The 23687-nt window shown below is 46.8% G+C and overlaps 1 protein-coding gene across 2 annotated transcripts in view; it reads left to right on the forward strand.

Moving 5' to 3' along the window:
- The first annotated feature begins 377 nt into the window (after positions 1-377).
- Positions 378-23687, forward strand: part of RASAL1 (RAS protein activator like 1) — a 65224-nt gene continuing 41914 nt past the window's right edge. For both annotated transcript variants that reach the window (XM_079956599.1, XM_079956600.1), the window contains exons 1-3: positions 378-818; positions 11876-11932; positions 19570-19683. In XM_079956599.1, the coding sequence (XP_079812725.1) occupies positions 754-818; positions 11876-11932; positions 19570-19683 (236 nt within the window). In that variant the 5' untranslated portion in view covers positions 378-753. The remainder of the gene's footprint in view (positions 819-11875; positions 11933-19569; positions 19684-23687) is intronic.

Consider the following 23687-nt stretch of genomic DNA (forward strand, 5'->3'; position numbering starts at 1 on the left):
AGTCCATGGGACTCTCAAGAGTCTCCTCCAGCACCAGAATTCAAAAGCATCAATTCTTCGGCGATCAGCCTTCTTTATGGTCCAGCTCTCACTTCCATACATCACTACTGGGAAAACCATAGCTTTAACTATACGGACCTTTGTTGGCAAGGTGATGTCTCTGCTTTTTAAGATGCTGTCTAGGTTTGTCATTGTTTTTCTCCCAAGAAGCAGACGTATTATTATTATTATTATTATTATTATTATTATTATTATTATTAAGAAAGCAATGGAACAAACGCCCCCCACCCCCAACAACCAACGGAACGGAGCTCCGCCGCTTCCCTTTTCGGCCTCTAGGAGGCGGGCCAGCTTCACACTCTTCCGCCCGGCCACCTGTAGCCGCAGCCCAGGCAGCCGAGGAGCGCCTGGCATTTAACAAGGCGAGCGAAGGCAGCCAGCTCGACAGGCGGGCGCTCTCGCCTGCTGAACTCCGCGGAGAAGGAGATCGCCACCTGGCCGGACCGGTTCCCCAGCCTGTCTGCCTCTCTCTCCCGTCTTGCCTGGCTGCCTGGCTTCTGGAGGAGGAGGCGGCGGCTTTCCTGCTGACTGGAAAAAGCCCCTTCGCCTTGCAAACCGGGAGGGATCAAAGGCAGGCGCGGCGCGGCTGCTGCGGCTGGACGCCCGTCGAGGATCGGCGCTCCATGCAGCCCGCGGACCGTCGGTGAGCGCTGCTGCAGCGGCCGCCGCCAGCGCGCCTCCGCCGGCCTCGGCATGGCCAAGAACACGTCGCTGCACTTCCGCGTGGTGGAGGGAAGGGACCTGCCGGCCAAGGACGTGTGAGTGCCGGCCCGCGCCGTCGAGACCCCCTCCTTTCCCCGCCAAACCCCTCCGGACGGCCCCCCCCCTGCCGTCCGAAGCCGAGTTCCTCTCCACTGCGCGGACCCGACTAGACGGCGCCTCTTTTTGTTTTCTCCCACACTGGGGTTTTTTTTTGCCGTCGCCTGGCTCTTCTCCCTCCCCACCCAACCTCGACGGTCCTAGAAGGCGGCAGGGCTAGCAAGCGCCTCTTTTGGACCTGCACTGCAGGGGGTTGGACTAGAGGATCCTTGGTGATCCCTTCTATGATTCCATGACCGGCTGCTGGAGGGCACTGGTTGTCTTGTAGGGCCGCGGCTGTCTTGCCCCCCGACGGCAGCACTGCCGGGGCAAACTCCCGTTTATTTTTCGGGCGGGGTGGAGGTGTTGGCAAGCTCACTTCAGTGGGCAGCTTTCTCCTGGCCATCGCCCACTCCCCCGTCGTCGTCGTCCCCGTCTATGGTCCCCGATGCCCACGACTCCAGAAGGCTGAGTAGGTGGTGGCTGGGAGTGGGGCGTTCCTTCTGTTCTTGCTCACTGCGTGGGCGCGGGGAGGCAGGTGGCGACCGCTCGGGAGCGTAAGACGAGCCCCGCTGCTGGGTCACAGCGAAGGTCTCTCTCCTGTATCTCCTCGAGGGGAGGGAGCGGAGGGCTTCCGGGGGATCCAGCAGGCGAGAGGCGAGCCCGGACCCTCTCCAGCCTCCTGTCCCTCAGAAAACCGAGGAATGTCATAGATTCGTAAAGTTGGAAGGGACCCTCGGTCCTTGAAATGCAATAATATAATGCAGGTGCCCCCCGACGGGGATCGAACCTGCAACTTTGGCATCATCAGCACCACGCGGCTGAGCTGTCCTGTCGGTGGCTTTCCTCCATCCTGCTGATACTGACAGAGCGCCTGCTGCTCTGCGTGCAGAAGGCTCCAAGTTCAATTTGAGGCATCTCCAGGCTAGGGCTGGGATGGAGTCCCTGCCTGAAACTGTGGAGAGTCGCTGCCAGTCAGTGTAGGCAGTGCTGACCTAGATGGAGCAAGGGTCTCATTCAGGAAAAGGCAGCTTTCTGCGTTCCTGTGTCTTAAGGGAAGCGCCTTAGCTCAGGGGTGGAACATCTGCTTGGCTTGCAGAAGGTCCCAATGGCATCTCTGCAAAGTGTCCGCTGCCTGAAACGGCTGCCAGTCAGTGTAGTCCTGACTTAGAACGACTGATGGGTTTGATTCTGTATATTAAGGAGGTTGCTCTGAGTTTGGGTGTGATTTTAATTTATTTTTTAAAAAAATAATGTTTAAAATAGTTGTTTTAAACTATTTTTTAATGCCGATAATCTTTTTCATATTCTTTATTGAGAAATAAAAAGTAGAAACTTACAAGGGCACAGAGTAAGACACAAAAAAGAAGAAACAAGAAATAGTACCCAAACAAAACAGAAAAAAAGATATTGTGCACATTACAAAAAAAGGGAGTTGTAGTTAATCAGACCTTAATCTAATACGGTATTTATAAAAACGAATTCCAAATATTGTTAAATTTGTCCATGGCAAGTCTACGTTTGTACACAACTTGTTTATGTGTAGAGAGTTTGTACTTATCTTCAATCCATTGAAGATGGATTTTTATTTTTCCAGTTCATCAATATCAGTCCTTGGGTATATAATTCAAATGGATATTTTCCTCTGCAAATATGCGATTGTTCCGTGCAGTCATACTGTACAGTCATGCTGATAATCTTACTGTTTTTTTTCTTCCCCTAAACTGCTTCATTACTCTCAAACGGTATATAAATCTTGCAAAATAAGTTAATACATTTCCAAAAGTGCAGAAATAAGAACAACACATAATTGGAGGGATTTGGTTCATTATTAAAGTAGATAGTTTCCACCCGCACCCCCAAAACAAACCATATTCAAATGCAAATTTCCTCCATGTCAACTCTACCATTAGAAGTTAGATGGGTGACTATGGAAAGCTTAATTATTATTTTTTGCTTACAATGTTTATAAGCTTTAACAAAAGTTACTGGGGCAAGAACAGTAAAAGCAACACTAGTTAAGGACTGTAATATGGCAAGAGGAAGATGTTGTCATTCAGTGGTATCTGCCTTGCATGCTGAACATCCCGAGTTCAATTCCTGCACTGCTGGGTAGCACTGGGAGAAAACCCTGTTCAGAAATTGGGAGAGATGCTTCCAGTCAGTGCAGACAGCATTGAACTAGATGGACCAGAGATTTGGCTCGATATAAGGAAGCCTCCTGTGACAGGGGAGGTGGCATACCTGAGTGGGTAGAGCATCTGCTTTGCATGCAGAAGGTCCCGGGTTCAATCCCCAATCTCCCAGGTAGGGCTGGGAGAGAGTTCCTGCCTGAAACTCTGGAGCGCTGCTGCCAGTCAGTGTAGGTAATGCTGAGCTAGATGGACCAGAGGTCATTCTCAGCATAAGGCAGCTTTCTGTGTTTCTATGTCTCTAGGGAAGAGCCACAGCCTACCCTGGCGTATCCAGGTAAGGCTGGGACAGACTCCTTATCTGAAACCCTGGAAAGCTACTGCCAGTCAGTGCTGACAGTTCTGGGCTAGATGGACGGATGTCATACAAGGCAACTGATAGACCTTATGAATTTGTCTAATCCCCTTTGGAAGCCATCCCAGGTTGGCAGCTGTCACTACGGCCACCTGATATAAAGTCCAATTAGATCATGGGTCCATCTAGCTCAATATTGTCTACACCGACTGGCAGCAGCTCTTCAGGATTTCATACAGGGAGCTTCTCCAGCTTGAGCTGGACATGCCGGGATTGAACCTGGGACGTTCTTGCATGCAAAACAGTTTGCCCTACCTCTGAGCCACAACCTTTCCTCAGTTCTGTACTTTTAAGGGTGTGAAGCAGAGCAGTTTTGGCAGCTGCCCAGCAATCCTGCATTGGAGGGGGTTGGACTAGATGACCCTTGGGGAACCCTTCCAACACTCTACAAGTCTATGCTTCTATGCCAGTTTCAGCACAGATTCAAACACTGCTTGGCAGGTTCCCTGTTGCCACCAAAGGGCCGTTAGCGAAGGGTCAATCCTGTGTCTGCTTACCATGCCCTGTTGAACACATGGAGACCAACGCTTGAGTAAATATTATTATTATTATTATTATTATTATTATTATTAATTGAGTTTGTATACTCCCCTATACCCGGAGGTCTCAGGGCGGTTCACAAAAAAGATCACAACATAAAGGTGTGTAATGAAGGCACCAGGCAAACTTCCTTGGGGAGAACATTCCACAGACGGGGAGCCACTGCAGAGAAGGCCCCGTTCTTGTGTTGTCACCCTTCAGACCTCTCAAGGAGGAGGCACACGAAGATGATCTCAGGGTCCAGGTAGGTTCATATGGAAAGAGGCAGTCCTTGAGATATTGCGGTCCTGAGCTTTTTAAGGCTTTATAGGTCAAAACCAGCACTTTGAATTGGGCTTGGAAACTAATTGGTAACCAGTGCAGTCAGACCAGGATTGGTGTAATATGCTCAAACCGTCCTGCTCTGGTGAGCAGCCTGGTCGCTGAATTCTGCACTAGCTGAAGTTTCCGAAGCATCTTCAGAGGCAGCCCTACCTGTAACTTCTAACCTTGAAGTTACCAGAGCATAGACAACAGTAGTTAGTCTATCCCTGTCCAGAGGCATGTTATGTGTCTACTAAGAAGTAAGCCCCATGGACATCAGTGGGACTTACTCCCAAGTAAGTGCGTACAGGGTTGCAGGCCTAGCCTTTTTTGCCTCCATGATATAGAACCATAGGAAGCTGTTTTATACTGAATTGGACTGTTGGTCCATCTAGTTCAGCGTTGTCTGCACTGACTGGCAGCTGCTTTCCAGGGTTTCAGGCAGGGCTCTCCATCTGGAGACGCCAAGGAAAAGAACCTGGGACCTTCAGTTTGCAAAGTAAGAGGCTTCTCAGCAGCTATTAATCAAGATAACAGAACCTCCACGTCCAGAGAAAGTGTACCTCTGGTTTTTTATCTCTCATCTATCAAATGCATCTCGAACCCATCTTTCAGGGCACAAATGTGGGTTTTAATGTAACTCTCTACAGGGAAGCAGGTGCCGCTGTGGGTTAAACCACAGAGCCTAGGACTTGCCGATCAGAAGGTTGGCGGTTCGAAGCCCTGCGACGGGGTGAGCTCCCGTTGCTCGGTCCCTGCTCCTGCCCACCTAGCAGTTCGAAAGCACATCAAAGTGCAAGTAGATAAATAGGTACCACTCCGGTGGGAAGGTAAACGGCGTTTCCGTGTGTTGCTCTGGTTTGCCAGAAGCGGCTTAGTCATGCTGGCCACATGACCCGGAATCTGTATGCCGGCTCCCTTGGCCTGTAAAGCAAGATGAGCGCCGCAACCCCAGAGTCGGTCACGACTGGACCTAATGGTCAGGGGCCCATTTACCTTTACCTTTAAGGCACACCATGGCTTAGCTTTGGGTACAATAGTAAGCAAGAGGAGTGTTTGCTCACTTGTGTGAAACTATGGTTTGGCTTTGCTTTATGTACCAACCGTTAGCAGTTTGTTGAGGACAATGGGAATTGTTGCCCCGGCGGAAGTGGGGCAGTAAATGGATTGGGACCAGCATACTTGGGGGAGCACCTTACCCCATATGCATCCACTCAACGGTTTGCATCTGCAGTTCCAGATGCCACACGATACTCATTGATTGATCTCTGAGTGTGGCAGCAGCTATACTTTGGAACTCCTTGCCTCTTGACACCAAGCAGGTGTCTTTGCTGCACCCTTTTTCAGAGTCCTCTTAAAACATTTTCGTTTAGGCAAAGACTATCCAGACATACAGATATTGACATGTCAACAACTGTTCATTTTAATTCTCTTTAAATGTTTTAAACTGGGATTTTTTTATTGATAATTTTAATATTTCTCATAAAACCCTTAGAGGTTTTACCATAGTCAAGTGGTGTATATAAAAATCTTTTTTAAAATAAATAAGATTTGCAAATACAATAAACAAGACATCAAACTAAAATACACCACAGTACTGCTTTTAATGATGTGTTTAAAACTAAAATAATACAAATAAACTACAGTTCCCAGGATTTTGGAGGGCAAGCCACGTGCTTTAAATGTGTGTTCTGAATGTGACTACAGTGGTACCTCAGGTTAAGTACTTAATTCGTTCCGGAGGTCCGTACTTAACCTGAAACTGTTCTTAACCTGAAGCACCACTTTAGCTAATGGGGCCTCCTGCTGCCGCCGCGCCGCCGGAGCATGATTTCTGTTCTCATCTTGAAGCAAAGTTCTTAACCTGAAGCACTATTTCTGGGTTAGCGGAGTCTGTAACCTGAAGCATATGTAACCTGAAGCAGATGTAACCCGAAGTACCACTGTATATCAGTCTCAGCATGTGAGTTGTTTTTAAAGTAGTTCTGTTTTTAAGGACAGGATCTGAACCCAGATCTTGGGGGCGGGGGAGGCACAAAACAGGGCTTGTGTGTGTGTGTGTGTGTGTGTGTGTGTGTGTGCGCGCGCACACACACACACACACATACACACACACACACAATCACACTTGCGGTCTCCCAAGCTAGCTAGCTAAGTAGAAAACTGCTGTGAGTCGGGCTCCTGGCATTTTGCTGTTTCCATGGATGTAGTGACATCTCCTTGAGCTGCTTGCTTCAGAGGCTAGCTAACAAGATTTCAGGGGAGGAGGGAACAAAGGGTTCCTCTTCAAAGCAGGGATCGGCAACATGCGGCCCTCGAGTGAATTTCAAAAGGCCCCTGCCTGTGCCACTGGCTGGCTCAGGCCTCTGGTAACCTGCAGGAAGCCTCTGTAGAGCAGTTGCTGAGAGCTGCCAGCGGGGTTGGTGGCTGTTGCTTGTGGGCTTCCCCTGGGCAGGGTGGGGTCTGGTTGACCATTGTGAGAACAGGATACTGAATTAGATGGAGCCCCCACTTTGGCCTGATTCAGCAGGGCTCTTACTGGGTAGTAGGCGAAGTGGAGAAAGAAGGGTGTGTCGGAGACAAAGGGGGAGAGAGAGGGAAAAGGGGTGTCAGAAAGAGTGTGGGGAGAGGCAGGGGTGCCAACTGGAATAAAAGATTGGGGGGAGGGGTCCCAGGTAAGCTGCTGCTGCGCCATTTCTGTTCTCATCCTGAAGCAAAGTTCTTAACCCGAGGTATTATTTCTGGGTTAGCGGAGTCTGTAACCTGAAGCGTATGTAACCCGAGTACGCTTCAGGTTACATACACTTCAGGTTACAGACTCCCAGTGGCGTAGCGTGGGGGGTGCAGGGGGGGCCGGCCGTACTGGGCGCAACATCTGGGGGGGCGCGCTCGCACTCGCAGCTCTCTGCCCCTACCTGGCTCACTCACTCTCTCTCACTGCTGTGCTGGCTGTGCGAATCTGATCCGAGCCGCCGGGTCGCCGCCCTCTGTGGGGGGGGGGTGCCAGGCGTGCGGGTTAGGGGGCGGAAATTACTTGCCTTGCCCCGGGTGCTGACAACCCACGCTACGCCACTGCAGACTCCGCTAATCCAGAAATAGTACCTCGGGTTAAGAACTTTGCTTCAGGATGAGAACAGAAATTGTGCTCCGGCAGCGCAGTGGCAGCAGGAGGCCCCATTAGCTAAATTGGCGCTTCAGGTTAAGAACAGTTTCAGGTTAAGAACAGACCTCCGGAACGAATTAAGTACTTAACCCGAGGTACCACTGTATTGGATTGTATATCCAACATTCATATTATTCAGAGAAGGCGCATTGAGGATAATGAACTCAGTTCACTTCAGTCCATTGTTTCCAGTGGGTCTACTCTGAGTAGGCCTTAGTTGGATATTAATTTCTAAGCTACAATCCTCTTTTTGAGCAGCGATCTTGCCTAACCCCTTGGAGTTCAGGAGACTGAATTAAGTTACTATTATTAGTTATCAAGTTACAATCCAGGCTGATATTAATCTATAAATAATAGAGGGGGCAGAGAGGTTGGCCATAATGATATGTTGCGCTGCAATGGCAGCCGATGAGAACTCAGCCATGCATGTGGCAGCGAGGCTGGGAAGAGAGGGGCATTTTGCATTTTCCCGATTTGTAGCTCTCTGGCTTCTGGGTGACTTGCGCTGAATTTAAAAACAAACAAAGAAAAACTGCAGGAATGGAAACCTCCAGAGATGAGAAAACATCAGAGGTGATGGCAGAATTAAGCATTTAAGGCTGCAGCTTAAGAACATCAGAAGAGGCTGCTGGATCAGGCCAATGGCCCATCTAGTCAGTCCAGCATCCTGTTCTCACAGTGGCCAACCAATTGCCTGTGGAAAGCCTATAAGCAGGTTTCGAACACAGGAGCCTTCTCCCCTCCTGGTATTTAGAAGCATAGTGACTGTATCCAACTGTGGATGAGTAGTAGCCATTGATAGGCCTCTCCTCCAGGCATTTGTCTAATCCTCTTTTAATGCTGTCTGGGTTGGTGGGCATCAGTTCCACAGTTTAACTATGAAGAAAGACTTTCTTTTATTTGTTCCGAATCTTCCAACATTCAGCTTCGTTGGACGTCTACGAGTTCTAGTGTTATGAGAGAGGGGGAAATGCTTTTCTCTATCTATTCCCTCCCACCCACGCACGCTTAATTTTATAAGCCTCTGCCATGTCACTTCTTGCTTGCCTTATCTCTAGATTAAAAAGTCCCCCAAATGCTGCACATTTCCTTATTTGGGAGTCTTTCCATCCCTCAATATCCATTTTGAGGCGAGGCGACCAGAACTGTAATACAGTGTTACCTCGGGTTAAGAACTTAATTCGTTCTGGAGGTCCGTTCTTAACCTGAAACTGTTCTTAACCTGAGGTACCACTTTAGCTAATGGGGCCTCCTGCTGCCGCCGCGCCGCCACCACGCGATTTCTGTTCTCATCCTGAAGCAAAGTTCTTAACCCGAGGTACTATTTCTGGGTTAGCGGAATCTGTAACCTGAAGCGTCTGTAACCTGAGGTACCACTGTACTGTATTGGCCAGAATATAAGCCTCACTTTCCCCCCAAATTCCGACCGTGAAAAGTTAAAGTGTGGCTTATATTTGCAACCTTATAGTATGCAGCCAGGAGCGGGGGCAAACAGCGCCAGGAGAGCGGCAAAGCGTCGCCTGCCCCATGTGTAGTCCTCTGTCCTCTTCCCCACAGCTGGGAAGGGAGAGAGTGAGGAAGGAGAAAGGCTGCTGGCAATGCAGCACAGCTCCCCTCGCCCCCCCACGTATGCAGCCAGGAGCAGCGAGGAAGGGAGCAGATTATATTCGGGTATTTTTCTTTTTGCCCCTCCAATTTTAAAGGTGCAGCTTATATTCGGGTGTGGCTTATATTCGAGCCATTATTATTATTATTATTTTATTTTATTTTATTTTATTTTATTTTATTTTACTTATATTATTATTATTATTATTATTATTATTATTATTTTACTTATTATCATAATAAGTAAATGGGATGCGGGTGGCGCTGTGGGTAAAACCTCAGCGTCTAGGACTTGACTGATCGTCAGGTCGGCGGTTTGAATCCCTGCGGCGGGGTGCCCTCCCGTTGCTCGGTCCCAGCTCCTGCCCACCTAGCAGTTCGAAAGCACCCCTGAGTGCAAGTAGATAAATAGGGATCGCTTACTAGCGGGAAGGTAAACGGTGTTTCCGTGTGCTGTGCTGGTGCTGGCTCGCCAGAGCTGCTTCGTCACGCTGGCCACGTGACCCGGAAGTGTCTGCGGACAGCGCTGGCCCCCGGCCTCTTAAGTGAGATGGGCGCACAACCCTAGAGTCGGACATGACTGGCCCGTACGGGCAGGGGTACCTTTACCTTTACCTATATTATTATTAATATTACTTAAACTCTGCCCATCTGGCCGAGTCTCCCCAGCCACTCTGGACGGCTCCCAACAGAATATTAAAAACACAATAAAACATCAAACATTAAAAACTTCCCTAAACAGGGCTGCCTTCAGATGTCTTCTAAAAGTCAGATAGTTGTTTATTTCCTTGACATCTGGTGGGAGGGTGTTCCACAGGGCGGGTGCCACTACTGAGAAGGCCCTCTATCTGGTGCCCTGTAAGCTCACTTCTCTCAGGGAGGGAACCGCTAGAAGGCCCTCAGATTTGGACCTCAGTGTCCAGGCTGAACGTTGGGGGTGGAGACGCTCCTTCAGGTATACTGGGCTGAGGCCATTTAGGGCTTTAAATGTCAGCACCAACACTTTGAATTGTGCTTTGAAATGTACTGGGAGCCAATGTAGGTCTTTCAGGACCGGTGTTATATGGTCTCGGCGGCCGCTCCCAGTCACCAGTCTAGCTGCCGCATTCTGGATTAGTTGCAGTTTCCAGGTCACCTTCAAAGGTAGCCCCACGGAGAGCACATTGCAGTAGTCCAAGTGGGAGATAACTAGAGCTGTACACACAGTACTCCAAATGTGGTTGCACCGTAGATCTGTATAATGGCATTATGATACTGGCAGTTTTATTTTCAACATCCCAGATCCAAAATGAGTGGTCCTCCTGGCTGCTCCATCCTGTGGAACGACCTACCCCCTGCCTTGTGTCAAGTAGCAACCAGCAGTTGCGTCAGACGCCTCGTAAAGACTTATCTCTTTGGCCTGGGCTTTTCATGACCCGTAAGATTAGACTCTGATTTATATGCACAAATCCTATGAATTCATTCTTTTTATTTGCTTTTATGCTCTTTTATTGACTTTACAGCTGTATTTGCGTGTTAACGGATATTGGTTCTTTGCATTGTACATAGCGCATGCTGATTAGAGGGGTTTTCAAACTGGGAAGTGGTTTAGAAAGGCTTTTTAAATAAATAAATGGCCTCTAGCCATGGTGGCAGGGACGTGGGTAGCGCTGTGGTCTAAACCACAGAGCCTAGGACTTGCCAATCAGAAGGTCGGCGGTTCAAATCCCCGTGACAGGCTGAGCTTCTGTTGCTCGGTCCCTGCTCCTGCCAACCTATCAGTTCAAAAGCACGTCAAAGTGCAAGTAGATAAATAGGTACCGCTCTGGTGGGAAGATAAACGGTGTTTCCGTATGTTGCTCTGGTTTGTCAGAAGCGGCTTAGTCATGCTGGCCACATGACCCGGAAGCTGTACGCCGGCTCCCTCGGCCAATAAAGCGAGATGAGTGCCGCAGCCCCAGAGTTGTCCGCGACTGGACCTAATGGTCAGGGGTCCCTTTACCTTTAGCCATGGTGGCTGTGTTCTGCCTGCATGGCCTGCTGGAAGCTGTGATGCTTCTGAATACCAGTTGCAGGAGAGGAGTGGGATCTTGTGCTCAGCTGCTGCTTGAGCATCTGGTTTGCCACTGTGAGAACAGGGTGCTGGACTAGATGGGCCATTGGCCTGATCCAGCAGAGCTCTGCTTATGCTCTTGAATCAATCTGTCCCTTCAATCTCTCTCCCTACCAGGCTATATGCTGTCCCCACCTTAGGGACGTAGTGTGGAGGGGCAGGGGGACTATGGCCAATGGGTACACAATTTTGAGGGGCTGCAAACCAGGAACCCTCACACAGCTGCCGGCTTCCACAGAGACCGGTACTGCTTTTTAAATATTTTATTTATGCTTTTCAATTTCATACATTTCAATCATTTTAACATTTCAAAGCTTGACTTCCTTCCCCCTCTTTCTGCGGTTCCTGAAATTTATTTTGTGATATTTTCTGTGTATCCAAATTCTGTGTACCCAATTTCTGTGTACCCAAATTCTGTGTACCCAAAGTTTTTGTATCCATTCTTCTTTTGCTTGGACTTCTTCTCATAGGGACTGGTGCCACTGGATTGTTTTCTCATCTGAAGGTTGCCCAGAATGGAATGTGACTCTTAGGCTAAAAAAGCTTAAATTCCCTTAAATTCCTGTTCTCTGTAGGTAAATCCCATCAGGATTTTCAGTGGGCACCAGTACTACTGCCACCCACGGCTTTTGTGGCATTTTCGAAACCAGTGATGCCCCCAACCTATTATTATTATTATTATTATTATTATTATTATTATTATTATTTGCATTGGTGTGGGGAGCGTTTAATTCTCATCCATGTTTCTGCTTTGCTCTCTCCCAAAGGTCCGGCACCAGCGACCCTTATTGCATCATCAAGGTTGACAACGAGGTCGTGGCAAGGTAAGTAGAGGCAGAGAGGACTGGAACGCCCACATCTCTCCCACTTTTAAAGATTTCCCAGATTTAGAGATTTCCCCAAAACGTCCCTAAACACTGCCAGCTTTCCTTGTAGGACAGTTGTTCCCTCCATCCCCTTGATAATTTTGGTTGCCCTTTTCTGAATCATTGAACTCAGTATCTCAAGCCTCAGGATCAGAAATATTCGTGGAAGAGGATCAGGCTTATTCACGGCAGCAAAACAGTACCTCCGTGTTCGAAGGCAGTCCTGTATAGCTCTAACATGCCACACGCTGGGCACAAATAGTGGGCTTCCCAGAAGTATCCATCTGGTCATTGTTGGTTTTGGTAGAGGACTGTAGGAAATTTTGGTCCAGATGTTCTTATGACTCTTCTTGTTCTAAGATTTATCTGACTATTGTTACAAACGTGCTCAAGTCTGGACTGTCCTTTGGCAACCTGATGTCCTCCAGATGTTTGGACTAAAACTCCACCAGCCCCAGCCAGCTGTGATGGGAGTTGTAGTCCAGAAAGGCCGTGCTTGGTGGGGCTGATGGGAGTTGTAGTTCGAAAGCATCCAGAGGGCACAAGGTTGGTGCCAGCTCTGGAAGGCTTGCCAACTGCACTGGTTGGAATTTTGTTCCAGGCCCAGTTTAAGGACTCAGCTACATTAGTCAAAAAACAGCGTTTTGTATGCATTATAAACATGCAACACCAGATGGCGCTGGCAAGCAAAACAAAAATCTAAGCAATTTTCCAGAGCGTTTTTCCCCTTCTGTTAGAACAATTTAATTTCTGACTTATTTATAGTGGGGGGTTCCCCCCCCCCCTGTGTAGATCCACCCCAAGCAGCTAATGCCAATGTTCAGACCCCTAAATGACTCAGGCCCCAAATATCTGAAAGACTGCATCTATCCTGACAGACCCTCCCAGGTGCTGAGGCGGGCAGAGGGGCTCCTCTTGGTAGTTCCTTCACCTTCAGAGGCTCAGGGTGATGGCGGCCCAGAAGAGGGTCTTCTCTGTGGTGGCCCCTAAGCTGTGGAACTCCCTCCCCACAGAGGTGCGCCTGGCACCTTGATTATACAGCTTCCAGAGGATGCTGAAAAGACACCTCTTTGCTTTTGACACTTGAGGTGTATATTTTTGTGACTGTAAGTTATTTTAAACTGTTTTTGATGTTGTGTTTCAATTTCACAACTTTGCCCTGGGTGAAGGGCAGGCAAACAGCAGCAGCAGCAGCAGCAAAAACAACAACAACAACAACAACAACAACAACAGGGTCTGGACTCTGCTTCCCTTGGGAAAAGCATTGCTCTGTGAAAGCTTGTCATTGTCAGGCTTCCAAATCCAGGCTTTGTCCATGACGTGCCCCACTTAAAGCCTGAGCCGAAAATTAAACTCCCTTCCATGGGGATTAACGAAAACAAGGGGTTGTCCTGGGCAATTAAGGCAGATCTGTGGTGGTTGGTGCCTGGTTGGCAGCCGTGGGGCAGCCTCCCTGGTTGCCAAAGGAGAGATTCAGATGTGCCGTTAAAAGGTGAGCGCTAATATCCACAAGGAATGTTAATCCGCCACAAGGTTTTCCACAGCTTAATGTTTGAGAGCAGGAGGCCAGACATCTCAGTTGGGATTTTTGCTTATGTTATTTTAAGGGCCCATGGTCCTGCACATAGCCAAGGGAGCAGGTAGCACTTCCAGGGAGACCAGATAACGTCTGCAAGGAGACTAGATAATGTTGCATCAAAGCAAGGTGCTATTTTTTCTAGAATAAGAGATGCTGGCAATCACCATGAACGCCTCCCTTGTTCTCTTTTAATGTCAACGGCACCCACCTGAGAGGTGCTGGAACTGGGTTCTGGTGAGTTCTGGTTGAAAAAAAGCCCTTGTTATGCCACCTAAGATGAGCCTGCTGTATCAGGCTGATGGCCCATCTAGATTTTGTTAGCTCTGTTTGCGGGAAGTTTAGATGATGTTGGCCATTTAGCAAGTCTTCCTCCTGGTTTGTGGGCAGGAAGGTTAGCAGACCCTCCATGTGTCCCTATTTTCCAGGGACATCCCATATTTAAAGAATCTGCCCCAGTTTCTGGCTTGATCCAGGAATGTCCCACTTTTTCTTAAAGGTAAAGGTAAAGGTACCCCTGCCCGTACGGGCCAGTCTTGACAGACTCTGGGGTTGTGCGCCCATCTCACTTAAGAGGCCAGGGGCCAGCGCTGTCCGGAGACACTTCCGGGTCACGTGGCCAGCGTGACATCGCTGCTCTGGCGAGCCAGAGCCGCACACGGAAACGCCGTTTACCTTCCCGCTAGTAAGCGGTCCCTATTTATCTACTTGCACCCAGAGGTGCTTTCGAACTGCTAGGTTGGCAGGCGCTGGGACCGAGCAGCGGGAGCGCACCCCGCCGCAGGGATTCGAACCGCCGACCTTTCGATCGGCAAGCCCTAGGCGCTGAGGCTTTAACCCACAGCGCCACCTGCGTCCCTATTTTCATTGGAGAAATGTTGGAGGATATGGTTTAGATGAAGTTGCATCAAAGTAAGGATGCATTTGTTTAAAAAGCATTTTCATTGGAGAAATGTTGGAGGATATGGTTTAGATGAAGTTGCATCAAAGTAAGGATGCATTTGTTTAAAAAGCATTTTCATTGGAGAAATGTTGGAGGGTATGGAGTTAGCCGACTCACCGAGCCATCTGAAGGCAGCCCTGGATAGGGAAGGTTTTTTTAAAAAATGTTTAATTGTTCATTATGTTTTTGTATATGTTGTAAGCTGCCCAGAATGGCTGGGGCAACCCAGTAAGATGTGTGGCATATAAATAGTAAAATTATCATTATGGATTGGGACGTCTCTATTTTCATCAGAGAAATGTTGGAGGATATGGTTTAGATGAAGTTGCATCAAAGTAAGGATGCATTTGTTTAAAGCAGCATGGTATATCTTCCCCCAAAGAATTCTGGGAGCTACAATCCCCAGAGTTGATTTAACAATCAATCCCTCTTCCCAGGGAACTCTGTGAATCAGAGCACTGGTCCATCAAGCTTTAAAAGGTAAAGGTAAAGGACCCCTGACAGTTAAGTTCAGTCGTGAACGACTCTGGGGTTACGGCGCTCATCACGCTTTACTGGCCAAGGGAGCCGGCATTTGTCTGCAGACAGTTTTTCTGGGTCATGTGGCCAGCATGACTAAGCCTCTTTTGGCGAAACCATAGCAGTGCACGGAAATGCCCTTTACCTTCCTGCCGGAGCAGTACCTATTTATCTACTTGCACTTTTTAGTGTGCTTTCGAACTGCTAGGTTGGCAGGAGCTGGGACCTAGCAACGGGAGCTCACTCCGTTGCAGCGATTCGAACCGCTGACCTTCCAATTGGCATTGTGGTTTAGACCACAATGCTCTATACTCACTAGCACCTGCTCTCCAGGGTTACAGACAGGGGGTGTCTCCAAGCCCTTCCTGGAGATGTCGGTGGCCGAACCTGGAACCTTTTGCATTCCAAGCAAGTATCCTAACCACTGAGCTACAACCCATCCCAAAGATGCTGTGTACTTTGGGATTTAAAAGGTTTTTTTTTACAGGTCCTGATAGCTTCTATTAGCACCATTTACAGTATTCCTTCATCCTTCACTTTATCTCCTGTGGAATATGTGGTAGGGTCACCATACTGGCAGCTTGTTAGCATGATTGACAGCTTGTCAGCCATTTGACATTGCCCGGTGCCCAGAGGTGTTAAGGAACCCTGTGCTTGTCTTCCTGGGCTGGAGAATTGGCAAGAGCCTCAGAGAGCCTCAGGCTGTCTGATCCGTCCAGCCTTGACACACCCTTCTCATCTTATCCCTCCTCAAATATTTGATCAAGAGCAAACTGACAACATTATAAGTGGCTCGAAGACAGAGCAACATGGCTCTGTAAAGATTTGCTCCTTAGGATGGTGAACGATTAACCAGGCTGGGAAGAGGCGGTTGAACAAGTCCCTGGCTGTGCTGAGGGGTGGGGGGGGAGAGATGAAAGGACATATGAACAGAAGAATAAGAGAAAGCCAAGGTGGTGCAGTGGTTAGAGAATTGCACCAGGACAACCTGGGAGACTAGGGTTCGAATCCCCACTCAGCCATGAAGTTCACTGGGTGTGACCTTGAGTCAATCACTACCTCTCAGCCTAACCTACCTCACAGGTTGTTGTGGGGATTAAATGAGCTCCTTAGAGAAAAAGTGGGATATGAATGCAATCAGTCAATCAGTCAATCAATCAATCAATCAATCAATCAATCAATAGCCTACTGGATCAGGCCAGTGCTCCAGCTAGTCCAGCATGCAGTTCTCATAGCCACTGGTAATAATAATAATAATAATAATAATAATAATAATAATAATTATTATTATTATTATTATTTATTATTTGTACCCCGCCTATCTGGCTGAGTTTCCCGCCACTCTGGGCGGCTTCCAACAAAGATTTAAAATACATTAAAATTTCACACATTAAAAATTTCCCTGAAGAGGGCTGCCTTCAGATGTCTTCTAAATGTCAGGTAGTGCTGGCTCGCCAGAGCTGCTTCGTCACGCTGGCCACGTGACCCGGAAGTGTCTGCGGACAGCGCTGGCCCCCGGCCTCTTAAGTGAGATGGGCGCACAACCCTAGAGTCGGACATGACTGGCCCGTACGGGCAGGGGTACCTTTACCTTTACCTATATTATTATTAATATTACTTAAACTCTGCCCATCTGGCCGAGTCTCCCCAGCCACTCTGGGCGGCTCCCAACAGAATATTAAAAACACAATAAAACATCAAACATTAAAAACTTCCCTAAACAGGGCTGCCTTCAGATGTCTTCTAAAAGTCAGATAGTTGTTTATCTCTTTGACATCTGATGGGAGGGTGTTCCACAGGGTGGGCGCCACTACCGAGAAGGCCCTCTGCCTGGTTCCCTGTAGCTTTGCCTCTCGCAGTGAGGGAACCACCAGAAGGCCCTCGGCGCTGGATCTCAGCGTCCAGGCAGAACGATGGGGGTGGAGACGCTCCTTCATGTATACTGGACTGAGGCCGTTTAGGGCTTTAAAGGTCAACACCAACACTTTGAATGGACTTCTGTTCTGCAAATTTGTCCAGTCCTCTTTCAAAGTCATCCAAAATGGTGGTCCTCACTGCCTCCTGTGGGAGGGAGTTCCATAGTTTAACAATGTGTTGCATAGAAGGCATTAAGCACCAACCTTCCTTCTGGGCAGACTCCTGACTTGACCGCCCTCTCCAACAAAGCGTTCCCTGGTTAGCTCTAAAAATGGTGAATAAGAACGAGAGGAAAAACGAGAGATTACAAACTGATGATCTGGCAATGCTTCCTGTATAAAATTAGGTGTATAAATGACACATGATGTGGAAAAAAATGGATATAGGGAGATGATTTTTCTCTCACTGTTCAAATACTAGAACTTAGGTAAAAGGTAAAGGGACCCCTGACCATTAGGTCCAGTTGTGACCGACTCTGGGATTGCAGTGCTCTTCTTGCTTTATCAGCCGAGGGAGCCGGCGTACAGCTTCCGGGTCATGTGGCCAGCAGGACTAAGCCGCTTCTGGCAAAACCAGAGCAGTGCACAGAAACGCCGTTTACCTTCCCGCCGGAGCGGTACCTACCGTATTTATCTACTTGCACTTTGACATGCTTTCGAACTGCTAGGTTGGCAGGAGCAGGGACCGAGCAACGGGAGCTCACCCCGTTGCTGGGATTCGAACCGCTGACCTTCTGATCGGCAAGTCCTAGGCTCTGTGGTTTAACCCACAGTGCCATCCACGTCCTTAGGGACATCCTAAATGTTGAAAGATACAGGACAGACCCGCTTCACACAGCGGAACTTGTACCCACACAAGGTGTAGCAATTGGCCTCCAACTTGGAGGCCTTTAGAAGAGGGTTGGACCATTTTGTGGAGGATGAGGCTTTCTGTGGTGACTAGCCGCTGAAACTATATTCTCCACCCACTGTTGGAGGCAGTATGCATCTGAATACCAGTTGGTAGGAATACCAGTTGGTAGGCGAGGAGAGAATTACTATTTTACTTACTATATATAGGGTTTGGTGTCAGCGTTGCTTGTGCAGGTTCTTTGCTGTTCGCTTGTGTTCCTTTGGTGGTGAGAGAGGTTGGGGTTGGCCTAGGGTGTGGTTGTTCATTTGTGGTTGGCTGTGGTGGTCTTTGTTTTCATGTGTGAGTGGGGTGGGTGGGTGTTTTGGATCAGGTTAGCCATATTGATTTGTATGCTGTTGGTGGGTTTTTGTCGTCGTCTTGTTGGGCTGTGTATGTGATAAAGGGGAGTCTTCTTCTATTTGTCCCCATGTCAGTTTCAGTTTATTGGTTAATTTTTCTAGTAGGGCTGTTTCCCATACTATTTGGTACCATTGGTCCATGCTTACTCCTGACAGGTCTCTCCAGTGTCTGGCTATGATGCTTCTGGCTGATGAAAGTAGGTGGGTTATGAATTCTAATTTGCAGGTTTCCTATTAAGGCACCTGGTTGGCCACTGTGAGAACAGGATGCTGGACTCGATGGGCCCCCTTTGATGTGATCCAGCAGGGCTCTTCTTAGTGTGCATATAGTTTTAGCGCTGTTTTGCTGTATTTTCACTGTATAAGCCATCCCAGACTCTGTGTTCATCATTTGATGCCCTTCTTTGTGTATCTCCTCTACGTGAGGTCCAGAGGGCAGCCACACGAGAACAGGCCTTCTCTGTAGTGGCTCCCCATTTGCAGAATACTCTCCCCAGGGAGGTTCACCTGGTACCTTCATTATATATTTTTATATATATTTATAAATATTATATAAATATTATATATATATATATACATCATGTGAAAAAGTTCCTCTTCAACCAAGCCTTTGGCTGATTCATATTCTACCCCCTTTTAAATGTGTCTGTGGGAAGTGTGTGTTTGTGGGGTTATTGTTTTGCTGTTTTGTTTTTCTTATTTCCTGTATTTTATTCTGTGAACTGCCCTGTGATGTTATGATGAATGGCAGTCGTCTTCTTCTTCTTTTTGCGATCACTCGTAGCCAAGTAAGATTGTCTCCCATAAACACAGTTTTAACAGTGAGTCCATAAGTGACCGTGGAGGCCAATTCTGGATCCACACGTCCTTCCACAATGAAAGGGCAGTATATAAATTTAATAATTTTTTTAAAATAAAAAAATACATTTTGCCCATAGGTTTTATGAATATCATTCTGGGCTCTTTTGAGGAAGGTTGATTAATTAATAATAATAACAAGTGAAATTATTATTATTATTATTATTATTATTATTATTATTTCACCCACCCTTCACCCCAAGTTCCCAGGGTGTGTTACAACATTAAATCACAAGATTAAAAACAACCTGCAGCTACAAAAATAAAGTGGGTACATATATATATATATATATATATATATATATATATATATATCAGGCATGGGGAACCTTTAGCCCTCCTGATGTTGCTGAACTACAACTCCCATCAGCCCCAGCAAACATGGCCAGTGGTCTGGGATGATGGGAGTTATGAGTTCTGCAACTTCTGGAGGGACAAAGGTTCCCCACGCTATATATATACTTGAGAATCTGGGTTCCTGACACCTCAAAAGACTGCCACACATCCAGTGTTCTCTGCTTCCCCTCTGCAGAACTGCCACGGTGTGGAAGAACCTCAATCCTTTCTGGGGGGAAGAATATACTCTGCACCTCCCAATGGGGTTCCACAACCTCTCCTTCTATGTTCTGGATGAAGACACCATTGGGTAAGTAGGGGAATGGGCACCAGAGAAGGTGGGTTGTAATGGGCTGTGTATGCAGAAGACCATTGTATTTTGAGGAGGTAGGAATAGTACCCAGTAGTGATGTGTGGAAGTGAGAGCTGGACCATAAAGAAGGCTGATCGCTGAAGAATTGATGCTTTTGAATTATGGTGCTGGAGGAGACTCTTGAGAGTCCCATGGACTGCAAGAAGACCAAACCTATCCATTCTGAAGGAAATCAGCCCTGAGTGCTCACTGGAAGGACAGATCCTGAAGCTGAGGCTCCAATACTTTGGCCACCTCATGAGAAGAGAAGACTCCCTGGAAAAGACCCTGATGTTGGGAAAGATGGAGGGCACAAGGAGAAGGGGACGACAGAGGACGAGATGGGTGGACAGTGTTCTTGAAGCTATGAACATGAGTTTGGTCAAACTGCGGGAGGCAGTGGAAGACAGGAGTGCCTGGCGTTCTCTGGTCCATGGGGTCACGAAGAGTTGGACACGACTAAACGACTAAACAACAACAGGAATAATACCCAGCAATACCCCAAGCCATGCTTCGCTATTACCCTGTTTGGAGGGGCTACGATGGAAAAGACCTCTCTAGGCAACTGTGTGATGCTGATAGACCACAAGAACATGTTTAAGAGGTTGCTGATCCAATACAATACGGTGTACCTCGGGTTAAGTACTTAATTCGTTCCAGAGGTCTGTACTTAACCTGAAACTGTTCTTAACCTGAAGACCACTTTAGCTAATGGGGCCTCCTGCTGCTGCCACGCCGCCGGAGCACGATTTCTGTTCTCATCCTGATGCAAAGTTCTTAACCCGAGGTACTATTTCTGGATTGGCGGAGTCTGTAACCTGAATCCTATGTAACCTGAAGCACATGTAACCTGAAGGTACCACTGTATATGAAGGTTTCAATATTCTCCCAGGGAAGTTCTGCTCTAAAGCCTGTCGTTTATCTGTCTACACGAGCTGAGATGGCTCTTGACTCAATGCAGATCAAACTTCTTACAACTGATAAAGGTGAATGGGTTCTATCAGGCTCAGCGTGATTAGTGTAGGTAGTATATCTGCTCGCCTTAAGACATATGACAGAATAACTCTCTCCTGTTCTTGGATTTGAGGACTGCATTTCCTGAGCCCCTTAGGGTAGGAGTCACTAATAACTTCCCTTGTAGCATTACTTTATGTTTATTTACTCATTGCATTTATATTCCACCTCTCCTCCAAGGAGCTCATGGTGGTATGCATCTTTCCCTGCCCCCCCTTTTGTCTTCACGACAACCCTGTAAGGCAGGCTGGGTTGAGAGCACAGCGATGAAATCCTTTCGGCAGACTCCAATAAAACCACCTTTACAAATCTCTTAAGAACAATAAAACAATTCACCAGAGTTACAATTGCTCTGTAAGTGACAAGCAGGGTGGATAAAAATCAATGATTCTTTTTTTTAAAAAAAAAGATTTTTTAAAATTGATTTCCCCCCTTCTTTTTTTGTTTTTTTTTAAAAAATAAATTATTGGAATTTTATTTACAACATAACATAACCCCTCCACCCCCGATACACAAATCCACCCACATTAAAAATCTGAAAATTATGTTCATGTTCAGATTTTTAAAAATTTAAATCAGATTTTTTAAAAAAAAAAATAATTGGATATTTTTTAAAATAAATTTTTATAACATTTTTCCACCAGTGAATAAGATGACTATAATTGGAAATGGTTTTAGTTTAATAATGATATTGGAAATCTGTTACTTTTAAATTACAAGGAAACTCAGAAGGGAGGGATTTGAGGAAGTTAATCAAGATGTTTAAAAAGTTGGATTTGTGAAGAATTAAGTTTGTTATTATTGTTTGTTTATTGTTCCCCCCTTTTTTCCCCCTTCCCTTTTCCCCCCTCTTCTTCTCTTTTTCCTTTTCTGTTTTTGTGTATTGTTTTGCTTTGTGGTTTGTGTTATTATGGTAGTTTTCTATTTAAATTACATTATACAGTAGTCCAGAGGCTATTCATCAGGAAATAAGGATTTGTTTTAAGTTTTTCATGTGTGCTAAAACTCAGTCTAAGTTTTTTTAAAAAAAACGTTTAACCACATCAGTTAACAAACATGGATACATTTGCTACAATGTTATTGCTTTAGTTAAATAAATTGTTTAAATTGTTATTAAGGAAATTATTATTTTTCTCCTTCCAATAAAGTACAGCAGAAAAATTGTCCAAATATAAACAGTTAACTTATTAAACCTCACAATAATTTCATAATTATCAGTCTATGTATTTCTAATAGTATAACCAAATCAGTAATTTTTGATATAACTGTAAAAACTACTCTGAAAATTTATTATTCCAAAAAGGAAACCTTCATCTGGTTGTAAATATTAAGATTATACCAGCAAGAATGAGTCTTTCTGTAAAAAAAAGGGGGGGAAAATTAAATCAAGTCTTACTGACTAGTGATTTAAATCAAGCCTTATTGACTAGTGATTTAAATCATGATTTAAATCAATTTCTACCCTGGTGATAAGTTTGCGCATGCAAAGCGCAACCCTGAACAGCTTTGCTTAAATTGAATGGCATGAAATGACTCACAAATTTTCCCATTCCTGGGCAATACCTTGCTGGATTTTAAGGCCCAGGACACAGGTCTGACCACCAGGCCATGAGATTATTCTGCTTCTTGCATTATCTTGTAAGCACAACTGTTTCTGTGTCAATGGAGATGACACAGATGCGTGGAGATGCGCGTGCTGGGGGAGTTGTAGTTTGGAGGGTAATCCTATTGTGCAAGAAGGAAGTTGTGCTGCTTAGTTAATATTTGCAGCCTGAACCTGCAGAGAACTTGAAGAGCCCTCATTTTGGGTAGCAAATTAGAAAGCCAGTGTGGTGTAGCAGTTAGGTCAGACGAGGATTGGGGGGGGGGGGGCGGCACAGGATTCAAATCTTTCCACAAATGACAACACCTTGAAGGTCCCAAGTCACAAGGTGGTTAGATTGGCCTCAACTAGGACCAGGGCCTTTTCAGTACTGGCCCTGACTTGGTGGAACGCTCTGTCACGAGAGACTAGGGCCCTGCGGGACTTGACATCTTTCCGCAGGGCCTGCAAGACAGAGCTGTTCAGCCTGGCCTTTGGTTTGGACTCAGTCTAACCCTTATGTTTCCCTCCCCTTATGGTTTTGATCTATGGGCTCCTTTTAAAATGAGGCTGCATTTTAAATTGTATTTTAACCTGTATTTTAAATTGGCTCCCCCCCATTATATTTTTATTGTAATTTTATCCACCCTGAGCTCGGCTCTGGCCGGGGAGGGCGGGGTATAAATAATAATATTATTATTATTATTATTATTATTATTATTATTAGGCCATGAAGCTCACTGGGTGACCTTGGGCTGGGTGCTGTCTCTCCGCCTCACCCCCTGGAATGGTTTAACTCTCATTAACTTAGCGCAAGGGCCACGTTCCACTTGGGGAAACCTTCTCAGGGGCCACATGCTGGTGGTGGGCGGGGCCAGTGGCAAAAGTGGGCGGGGCCTCGAAATTTACCTTTGTATAGTAGGCTACTTTCTTCCCTCACTCACCTGCCGCTCTCTATCCTCTGCCCAGGCAGGCAAGAATCATTGTCAAGAGATTGAGGACACATTTCTGGCTAGGCAAAAACACACAAGGACAGGGCAATGCTGGTCCGATGGAGTGTGTGTGGCTAGGGATGGGGTGTAGCCTATGTAGGGTCCTTGGGGGCTATGTCCAGCCATCATGGCTACTAGCCACTGGTAGCTTTCCTGATCCACCAAGGTTTCTGTCGCCCCAGCAAGGCAATGGCTCAGGTGAAACTGCACAAGGTAAGGATGTTAGCTGGTGTTGATCAGGAACAGGGAAGGTTCAGGACCCTGGACAGTAATGCAGGTTGTGGCCCAATGATTTATTCTCCAGTCAAGTTGTGTGTATAGAAGTACATTTGCTGGAGGTAACATACGAAAATGCATTATATTAGGGGGGATTT

Source organism: Podarcis cretensis, assembly GCF_951804945.1.
Source record: "Podarcis cretensis genome assembly, chromosome: 16".
Taxonomy (NCBI): Eukaryota; Metazoa; Chordata; class Lepidosauria; order Squamata; family Lacertidae; genus Podarcis; species Podarcis cretensis.